An 11,602-nucleotide genomic window follows, 5' to 3' on the forward strand; every position below is an offset into this window, starting at 1 on the left:
GAAACGTTAGAATCTCAGATACCTTTGCCTATGTACTGTTTCAGATTGGCCAAAAAACAAGCCCACTTGATGAACAACTTAATATTTCAACATTGGTGAACAAGAAAAGAAAGAAAATGGAACGATGTCAGCAAAAACTTCTTCTCGTATATGGGTAGTCTAGAAGAAGTGTTCATATATCTCATACATATGTAAATAATTTCATATAAAAAAATACCATATCCCTAATGTCCATCAAACTAACAAAGCAGCAGTCCAAAAATAATACACAAACCTTCTCTTAAGTGGCTTCTTGGGAGGCTTATAGCTTTTCCTGGTGAGCTGGAACAGTATGACTGTGACAAGTAGCACTTCAACAACAAGGTGCCCTTTGAACACAGGAAAAAACAGTACAAGGTCAATTTGCAGCCACTTAACAAACTCGTATTATTTTTATATTCAATCTATAATTTGATGATCAAAAAATTTCTTTCTTAAAAATTTAAAATTAATTATTTTTATAATATATTCCTTAATTCCTTACCTAGAGCAAGACCTCCCTTCTTGGCTATCCGACGACATCAATTCTCCATCGACGCTGCTCACGAGTCTGCAGCTATCAATGCAGCGTTCTCCTCTTTTGATCATATCAACGGATCTGATCAATCTTACCATGATCTGCCACCTCACCAACTATTGTTGTCTGCCCCAAGCGCTCCCCCTTCTTTTCACAAAGCGTTCTCTGTTGGCGAATCACTCCCCTTCTTCCTTTGGCAATTGATATCCGTCGTTGTCGATCTTTCTCACCGACGGATTGTTACTCACTATCGAGTGCTCTCTCATGCCCGTGCATCTTCTCTCGCACCCATGCGTTTGCTAATAAGGATTGGAATCATTCAAAGGGTACCACCGTCGAACACCAATCTCTCTATGTCACTATTGTAAGAAGGGGCCTTTCTCCCTACTTCCAATAAACTTGATTCCTCTCTTGCAGCTAAATCTCCATCTGATCCTTCAATTATTATTCTCATAGAAAACAATAGTTCTTCTCAACATATAAGACTTATATGCTGTAACTTTAATCCCCTTCAAATTGACAAGCATAATTTTATAATTTTTTTTTTTTTGGATATAATCTATTAAACTACATCGATATGTCTCTCAATTGTTCATCAAAAAAAATTTAAATACTAGAAGAACCAAGTCGAATAATAAATACTAATTATAAGTTATGATTACAATAAGATCGTCTTATTGTACAAGTATCACTAATATTTGCATGCACGTTACAGCAAAAACATGATCAAAATTACTAACTATCATCGTCAATCACTCTTACACTCATATACTAAGTCTTTTATCTATTTTGATAAAAATAACACAAGAGAAAAGTACTATTGTTGATTATATATAAAATATAAAAATTATTATAGACGATTTAGCGTTAGTGCTTTTTAAGTTTGTCTTACATAAAATATGTATTAAATTCACTAGAAATCTCTAACATCTATATGTTTGACATGTGTTGCCAATTAATTTTGACTCATTTATACATATCCATATAATTGAGAATCTTGATGATAGACCACTGAACCAACAAGATCCTAAATTTCGAAGTCTTGTAGAATTATTCAACATGCTTGTTAAATTTTATCCAATAGTTTAGATTCCTCTAATCAATTTTTTTATATAAATGATGAAGATAGGATTCAAACCCACAATCTTCAAAATCTTTTACCAAATAAGCTGTTGGATAAGACTTCAAGTCATCAACCTTTAATAAATTAGTTTAGTACACTATCATCAAATTAATATTTCAGGTATTATCATATTATCAAATTTTGACAATCAATAATGATAATACAAACTTAATAAAACAACATACACAAGTGATCTTCCCATAGGTCTAACATAAGAAAATCAAATTATTCATTATGTTATAATAACAAAAAAATAAATAAATAAAATGATTAATTTTGAATTAAACTTAAGCCTAAAATTCTTATACTACTTTTCTAACAAAATCTGAAAAATTCTCCCTCGGTCTCTTTATTTCCATTAGAGAAAAAAAAAAACTCTCTTTACTATCAAATAGTCTTTTGTCCTCGCCACACACCACCTTAAAATTTATAGGGCACGTATGGTGAAATCAATCCTTAATTTCTTCTTCTTCTTTTTTTCTTTTCGATCAAAAGCTTCAACAATTCTTTCATTAATGGAGTCAGGAGTTCCATTAGATTTTTAGTATAGTTTCTGCTCATATTCACTATTTGTCTTTCATAGTCTCTATATTGAATTGATCCTTTCCATTATTGAAAAATGAAAACCTCGAAAGAAACAAATAGTGAGCCCACCAAACTCAGTCCATTTGCTTGAGCCCAATTTGCTCGGCCTAATGGATGGCATCGAGCGATTCTGAGAGAAATATATTTCTAGATTAAAATTATGGATTTATCGTCTATATGCATGGATATAATTTGTTAGGTGCCGAGGAATCTAATGAAAACCACATCAACCCAAATTCACATGATTGACAGATTTGGAGTTCTTGAATCCAACATCCAACCTCACTTCATAATGTCATTATACTTTATATTAACCTAGATAAGAGGATACATATATGCAAGCTTTCGGTTCGAGAATTATTTCCATGTCTAGGTTGAGTTCCATGTGTCGAAAGCAATCCATCTCTTCTCAGGTTTGCATGTCTCCTCACTTCATGTTCGGGACACAGTAGTCTAAGAGGCTACTATTAAAGCTCATTAAAATAGAAATCTAGTTAATTGGAATCGAACATCATAATGCATGATGCTAATTGTGATTATTACTTTTGTTGTCTCCCAACGTCGACACGTTATGGCATCTTCGCCAACCCGTCCCCTGTAGCTGCACTGAACACTTGGGTGGGTCAGCAGACAAACTTGGCCCAGATGGCATTTATCTCAGGACCCATCTCTATGGCATCTTCTTCCCTGAGTAACAAATATGTTGTCAGCAATGCTATGTACAAGAACATGACCTGCTCTCTCTCTCTCTCTCTCTTTCTGGAATAATATATTGATGAGTTTCATATGATTGAGAGGTCATCTTTAGATGCTGGTGGTTGTCAAGTATTGGTAGGGATATGCATGTGACACAATGTGGGAATGTTTCCTATAGCCTATAGCCTAAGAGAAGGATAAGACCTAAAAAGACTAAACTGATGATGAGTTCATGCATTTGGTTGGTGTGGGCACCAAGTCTACAACTCCAACACCGTTCGCAACAAGCCAAGGGTGCATGCATTGCATTGCTTCATGAAGCATAGAAGATATAGAGAGAGCAACAGCAGTTGGGGGATCTTTAACTTGCTTCAACAGTTTGAAGGGGTAGGTAGACATTGAGCTTTATTGATTGGTGCGACACAAAGTTTAGACTAAAAGGAGTGCTTTATTGAGCTTTATCATATTTTCTTAGTCGAAAGAGACGTGCTTCACAAATCACTATTATAGCATCCTGACTAGTAAGTAATACGATTTCAAAGAAGAGATTTAGTCCATCAAACAATATAAAATAATACCTTATTGAAATTACGAGTGAGAAAGGATGAGTCCATTGGTGAGTTTTTTTTTTTTTTTTAAAGAGAAAATTAATTCTATCCAATTAATTATTCATCAGAAAGGAAGTTTGGTACATAGGGCAAGCATTACAAAAATCAACTCCCCAATAATGAGAAAAACTATGGAGACTACCCAAGTTGACTAAACAATATGCCAACTAATTAAGGTTCATGGGTAGGTAACTAAATTAAATCATATCAACTTCATTACTAGTTAATTTAAGGATGTCAAGGACATTTGGTATTAAGGAACAAGGAGTAGGACAGGAGATGTTGAGAAAGCTAATTGATGTAACCTGTGTTATGTTTAATATCTGATAGTTTAGTAGCTTTGGCTTGCATTGAAAGGTTATCCCAACAATGACTTGAAAGTGTGCATATATAGTTTTGTCTCAAAGTACTCGACAGATTTCACAACCAATCAACATTCTCCAGTTAGTGTAATTGCATGAACCTAAAAGAGAACAAATCTGTATGGCAAATGATTATTAAGATAGGTAAGGACCACAGATAAACAAACAAGAGAGATAAAGAGAGAAAAAAGGATGATAGATTGGCCAACCAACCTATAGAGCTCTTATTATTGAAGAAATAGACAATTTTAAGTTTGGACAAATTCCTAGAAAAAATCTTCTTTTTTTTCCTCAAAGAGTATCCTTTTTTTTTATTTCCCAGCCGCAAAGTGTCTCAATATTTTTAATAATATCATAATACCCCTTAAACCTATACATTAAAAAAAAGGATAACACCTATAGCTATTCAGTATGGGAAATTTGAAAAAGGAAGGCATAATGTGGGGAAAAAAGAAAAAGAAAAAGATGGGATTTTCTTTTGGGAGAATTTTTCTTATAATTTTCTTAATTTATGTCCATGAATTGTTGAAATAAAATACTAATTTGCTTAAGCATACTTCCTTATACAATGGTTATTCCGTGAAACTTTAAGAGTTTTCCATTTCCTTAGTACCTTTGATTTTAAATATTTTGGTAAAAAATATAAAATTAAAATATACTTATCACTAAAAAATCAGATTTGATATTTGATTTTGCGCATTTGCTTCTCTCTTTTAAGGAAGGGATTTTTTTCAAAAAACTAATACGGAGGAAGATGAAATTTAAACTCAAAACCTTATGATGAATTATCAAAATATTTACTAGTTAAACTAGAGAAAATACATTGTATATGATAAATGTTAGTGTTTGATTATAAATATTTAATAAAAAAAAAGTCTCTCTTACTTTTTTTTTTCTATCTCTTGAAAAGCACTTTTATATTCTTAGGAATATACAAGTTATAAACTGAGCAAGCAAGATATTTAATTACATGAGAAAAAATATATTTGAATAAATAAAATTATTATAATTGTTTGTAAAATGTAGTAATCTAGTAAAACAATTACATAAGTTAAATATTAATTAATTATCTCCATTTTTTTTATAATAATCTCTCTACTATACATATATATAAGAAAACTATTTCTATTTTCATAGTAGACCTAATTATCAATATATGAATAGAAAACCTCCTATCAAATCCACGAAGATAAATTATTATTTTTTCATAAAAGATTTCTATATTATCTCTCTTCCACTCGCTGCAATTAAGGGAAGAAATGCATTTTAGAAACATAGAATAGATCTCCACCAGAATAATAATTAATATCGAGCAGATTAGAAACACACCTTTTTTTTTGGATCCAAGAGTTTAGAGAAGACACCATAAACTATGTATTATATAGTACATCATCTCCTTTTTCTTTTCTCTAATGTATTGAATTGAAGAATAAGCTCACTAGTCATTTTACAAACTATGTATTATATATGTAACTCTTATCGAGCGTCCAATTAATTCCATCACCACTACCAATCAAATCTTTACAACTTCAATTGCATCTGCAGCTTCTCCCAATGTAACAATGCACTTTGTTTATGTGTCTGTTCATCAATCTCACTGGGTGAAGTTGATCCAATCTAATTTGTTTGTTTTTTAGAATGAAGTCATGTTTGAAAGTTATATATATACCCCTTGAGCATAATTCGAAGGACTATTCTTCCTCATCCTATTTTCTTGAGAACAAACTCCCCTCAGTAAATAACACAAAGAGATCAATTCTAATTTCAGAATTAAGCAATGAGCGTAGTAATCTCACGGGGTATGAACGAGAAATATTCTATTTTGGATATCATGTTGTTTAGGTATGCTAGCTGGTGTCTTATATTAGCTGATCGAGCTTAGTGGTGTAGTCGGACCTCAATTAGGCCATCCATGATTTAGTTAGATTTCATGTATCGGTCAATTCTAGTCTCATCAGCTTCTCACCATGCATTCATATCTTGGCTTTAATTTATCTATCTCTCGAGATATGCGATAATAAACCCCACATATTCAATTGGCTTGGCGGATCTCTTGGCGATAATAAACCCCACATCACTGATGTTAACGTTGTGACAACACTATTCTTTAGTGTAACAGACACTATAGTACTCTTAAAACTTGAGCTCCGTTGAAACTTGCAAGTAGAAACTATTGATCATTCAAAGGTGTTGTACAATAAATGCTTTGAAATAGATGCGTTGAGGTCGGCGTCGTGTCTGTGTCGGCCATGTCGGCCGCCGGTGCTTTTGGTCTGGTCAAACCATGTGTGGCCTCCGCATATGCCGTAGGCTATTCTGTAGGTTCTGAGCTCCTCATGACCTATTTGTTCTGTGGGTTCTTACCCAAGTCAAATTAGCTGTGGGCAAAGTGGATGGGCTACTGATTGTTTCCCTTTTAGTTTGGCTAATCGATTTATAAGGTGTTTCTGTAATCTTAGAAGAAGAGTTTATAAATAGATTGATTTCTTTTCTTGCATTTGTTTTGTATTCTTATAATCTAAGGGAAAAAAGATCTTTGAGGGGTTAAATATGTAAGAAATTACTGAATAGAAACATAATAAAAATTAATGCGAAAATAAAATAACGTACCTTTAGTTAGTGTTATCAAGAATTTTTGTAAAGATTACTTCTTGAATTTTGGCATTTCTCGACTGAAAACCTTTTTGCTTCAAAGAGATGATTGAGTCCAGGGACCAAAATCCTCATATATATATATAGATGTTCTCTCGAACATTTATCATCACCAACTCATAATGTTCAAGAATTAATTCAAATTTATAACGTTTGGATTGAAGAACTTTAATGATATTAAATATTTAATTTAATAATAACGATTTTATGTATAATGAATAAAAAACTAAAATCATTTAAATCATAATAAATGAAGAAATTCATGATAATGAATTATGAATCTTAATGAGAACAATTATATTATTATTAAATTAGATATTTAATAATAACGGTTATAAAATAAACATCCAAAGGCTTTTATTTTAATTTGAGGATTGAATGATATTATCATTAAACATAAAAGTCTTTCTAGTAAATCATAAATTAAAAGTTTAAGATTTTTTAGAATAAATCATAAATCATAGTATATTTGAGAAAATAACTTGAGATCACACCTTAAGAATCGGTTCATGTATCAGATTTTCTTACAAAAGATTACAGACATCTCATTTCATATATTTTATACCTTAAACATTAATCTCGATATATTTTTAAAAGTATCAACTTAATTGGTAAATACTTTAATAATTTATTGTAAGATTTTATATTTAAATCCCGTATTCATCGCTTACCCACTTTCCTTTTGCATAAATAAATAAATAAAAATTATCCATACGATATTTGAACCCATCTTTTACTTAACCTTTATATATACATACATACATACATATATACATATATATATATATATATATAGCGTTTAATGAAGTTACATGATATTTGAATTAATTTGACTATTTTTATCGTTTATTGACTGACTGAATAATTTGTAACTTATAAAACTCTTAAAAGCTAAAAGAGTAATACGAGAAATGACTAATATGAGAAGATCCAAATGTCTTGCTCGAGATAGACTTTTCAAGATGATATTGTTTCCATCATTATCATTCTAGTTTTCAGTTGTAATAAAAAGACAAGGACAATTAATGCAAGACAAGATCAAGTGCTGTTTGCTTTGCCCAATAACCAGCTTGAATTGGTAGATGTACGAGCCTAACACTACAAAGCTGGAAACAGGCAATCGAGTGCCACATGCATTGCCATTCATGTGTCTCTTAATTAGATTCCAGTTGCAGCCAATCATGTTCGGCATCATTAATCTTCCTACCTAAAAGAAGGTCTTCTTCTCACCAGCTTAGCTTAGCTTAGCTTAGCTAGCTCAGAATTGGAGGAGTACTAAACCAAACCCTCCTTTTTGCTTTTATTTTCTTTTAATTTGGATCACTGGAATCCATGACCATGGCATCACGAAGCTACATCAATAGGAATGAGAAGCTATCACTCCGAATATAAATATAATAAAAATCCTATTATCTACAGCCTTGATAACAACACCACCATTGTTCTGATGATTAAAAGTTGAAGTATTATTTTGTTCCATGTTTAGTAACAAAAGTCGAATATATTGTATAATGTTATGCGATAAGAGTAAGAAAAACTTTATAAGCATCAGAATCATCTCCATCTTCCAAAGACTTTTGAATCCTATCTCAAATGAACAAAATCAAGTGAGGTCCACTTTTCTCTTATCCTTTTCCACCCACAGTTGCATATAACTAACTTAATCAGAAACTGTCCTATTCCTTTATTATTTTTTTCTTTTTTCTTCAACATTTAATTATTTTCTAGAATTAGCTTCTGTAAAAGTTATTTTTATTACCAATGAGTGGGGTAATTACCTGCAATTTATATTTTGAGATTTTAACAGTAAGTTATATGGAGCAGTTTATCATAGATAACTTAATGAGTCAACTTAGTTAGGTTAACAGCAACTTGATGGTGTTCTTGGTGAACCCTTAGTTTTAATTCAGTATATATATATATATATATATTTATCCTTGCAGAGAGTGTAAACAACATGATATGTCATTATAAATCATAATGTAGTAGCACATTTATCCATTCCAATATTAAGAAACTCCTCAACATTCATCCACAAAATTCAGATAAATTAATTTTAATTATTAAAAATTTTGGAAAGGATGGATGGTGTGCAACAACAATAAATGATGGATCCTAGATCACAAGATACAATTCAAAATTCCAATAGTTTGTTTGATTTTAAGAAGAAGCATATAAAAAAAAATTACTAATTTTGAAAGGTTAAATAAAAATTCACCGACTTTAGATGAATGTGCAGTCAACTTTCCCTTTTAATTTATTTTATATCTTATTTCGTGTGTATGATATGGTATAATAATAGAGGAACTTCCTTGAGGGTTCACTCTGTACTAAAGGGCTAAAAAAAAAAGAAAGAAAAGAAAAGAGAATAAATTAAGGGAGGTTTCTCGTTGCTCCACCTGACTGCGTGTCTTATTATTATTATTATTATTAGAAGAGTAGAAGACTTATATTTCCGCTCGATCCAAACTGACCACTTATCCATATTCTATTGTGTTACAACTAATAAACAGATCTGCATCTGAGCTGTTGACGCCAAGTTTACAGCACCGTCGTCCTTTTTTTCACTACAATCTACGTGAATCCCATGTACGTCCCACGTTAATATAATCCCATGTACTCTCTCTCTAACACTGTCACTTATTGTAATCCATTAAATCCGTTAAAGTTCGCACACCATTAAAAGATTAACTCTCTCTCTCTCCACAATCACCACCCCCACCCCCCACTTCTCTTTAAAAGCCCATCTCCGTTGCTCTTGTCGTCCAAACTGACTTCTCTCTTGATCGGGTTCCACAGACTTCGCCGTCAAGATGCATCAAGAGGAGGGGTTCAGCTTCTGTCCGCCAGACTCCTACTCGGACCTGGACAGTAGCTTCACCAGCTCGACGACGTCGGCTTCCACTTTAAGTGCCCGCAGCAGTCTCAGCCTACCGTCCTTCTCGACCTCCTCCTCTTCCTCCTCCTCATTTGCTATTAAGCCACTTCCCCGCAACTCCTCCGATCCCCACTGGTCCGCGCTTCGCGCAGTCGGCAACCTGTCCCCTGATGGCCTCCTCCACCTCCACCACTTCCGCCTCATCCGCCCCCTCGGCTCGGGCCACCTTGCCCGCGTCTTCCATTGCCGCCTCAACGGCTTCGATAACGACCGCTCTCCCGTCGAATTCGCCCTGAAGGTCATTGACCTCGATGCTCTCTCCCGCTCAAAGGCCGATTACTCTAAGCCCGATAACGACAACGATGATGAGGATTGCGGCGACGACGGCGGGAAGACGTGGCACGTGTCGGCGGAGGCGCGGGCTCTGGCGGAGATGGACCACCCGTTTCTGCCGACCCTGTACGCGCGGCTCGACGCCTCCCACTATGCTTGCTTCCTCATCGACTACTGCCCCGGAGGCGACCTCCAATCCCTCCTCAGCCGCCGCCGCGGCAACCGACTACCGCCGGCGGCCGCTCGGTTCTACGCCGCCGAGGTGCTTCTCGCCCTCGAGTACCTCCACGCCCTCGGCTTCGTCTACCGCGACCTCAAGCCCGAAAACATCCTCCTCCGTGCTGACGGCCACGTCATGCTCTCCGACTTCGACCTCTCCTTCCGCTCCCACGTCTCCCCCGCCCTCCTCCGCCGTAGCCGCCTCTCGCGCCGCAGGAGCCGCTTTCTCTGCTGCCGCTTCGGCGGCGGCGGGGCCTCCGGAGAGGGCGAGGAGCTCGAGTTCGTGGCCGAGCCGTCGTCAGCCTTCTCGAGGGCGTGCGTCGGGACGCACGAGTACCTGGCCCCGGAGGTGATCAGCGGAAGCGGCCACGGCAGCGCCGTCGACTGGTGGGCGTTCGGAGTGTTCCTGTACGAGCTCTTGTATGGGCGCACGCCCTTCAAGGGCGCCACCAAGGAGGCGACGCTGCGGAACATCCTGACGCGGGAGGTGAGGTTCCCGGAGACCATCAATGGCGGCGACGAGGCCGAAATGGCCAAGGCGAAGGATCTGATCACGCGGCTCCTAGTGCGGGACCCGGCGGCGAGGATGGGGTCAGCCGCTGGGGCCACGGAGATCAAGCGGCATCCCTTCTTCGAGGGCTTGTGGTGGCCGCTGATCCGCTGCGTCCGGCCCCCCGTGGTCCCGGGTCCCGCCGGCGGGCCACCGGTGCAGGCGGCCACCGAGGGCAGTGGGCGATGGTTGAGCGGTTGGAGGAAGAGTAGTAACAATGATAAGATAAGCAACAGGAAGAAGAGGGGAACTAAACCGGGGCTTGGCTTTGGGTTCAGGGTGCGATCTCAGAAGAAGGGGACTAAGGAAAGGAGTGGTGGTGCTTGATGTGTTTGCTCTTACGAGGAGTTTGTACAAAGTAAATGAGTTGCAGTTTCCAGAAACGTGATGGTGATGATGATGATGATGATGATGTATCTTTTTACTGTACAAAAGTTATCAGACTATTTGGTGCAAAATGTTAGGGAGATTTATGATGTCTGTCAAAGATCACATTGTGCAATCTTAGACATGATAGAAATGTTGCATAAGATATTGGAGTCTTATGCAACAAACATAGAGGTCTCAGCCCATAGTGTGGAAGATCAAACCAGCCCAAATTCCTACACCAAAAACAGTTTGCAGCCAATTCGACATCTTATTTTTGAGTAATAACAAAATCATGACACCGCCGCGGTTTAACGACTCCCAAATAAGCCGCACAATGTTGAAGATTATGTTATATTATTTACATGTGTTATAATCTTTGTGCTTCTTGTATATCTTATATTACATGGAATTTCACAGGTTTAATTATGTCCATTGTTGCTTTTTCTTTGTTCTTAATATTATATAATTATATAATTTTCTTAATATTATATATAAGAGTAACATGCTGCAATATAAATTGCAAATCCCCTTGCAACATGTAGATGTATATTTGAGTCATATATTCTATTTGTCATTAACAAAATGTTTGCAAATGTACCACTTGAGATAGGCTTGTAGGCATCTCATTTGCATGCAAAGACCCAACTCCTTTTTAAACATTTGTGAAATTT

The 11,602-nt window shown here is 36.2% G+C and overlaps 1 protein-coding gene across 1 annotated transcript; it reads left to right on the forward strand.

Annotated features, from left to right (window-relative positions):
* Positions 1-9,346: 9,346 nt before the first annotated feature.
* LOC135672495 (serine/threonine-protein kinase WAG1-like) lies at positions 9,347-11,164 on the forward strand. The gene has a single exon (XM_065180972.1). The coding sequence runs from the start codon at positions 9,396-9,398 to the stop codon at positions 10,887-10,889; it is 1,494 nt and encodes a 497-aa protein (XP_065037044.1). The 5' UTR covers positions 9,347-9,395; the 3' UTR covers positions 10,890-11,164.
* Positions 11,165-11,602: the final 438 nt, after the last annotated feature.

Source organism: Musa acuminata, chromosome BXJ1-4, assembly GCF_036884655.1.
Source record: "Musa acuminata AAA Group cultivar baxijiao chromosome BXJ1-4, Cavendish_Baxijiao_AAA, whole genome shotgun sequence".
In the NCBI taxonomy this organism is placed as follows: domain Eukaryota; kingdom Viridiplantae; phylum Streptophyta; class Magnoliopsida; order Zingiberales; family Musaceae; genus Musa; species Musa acuminata.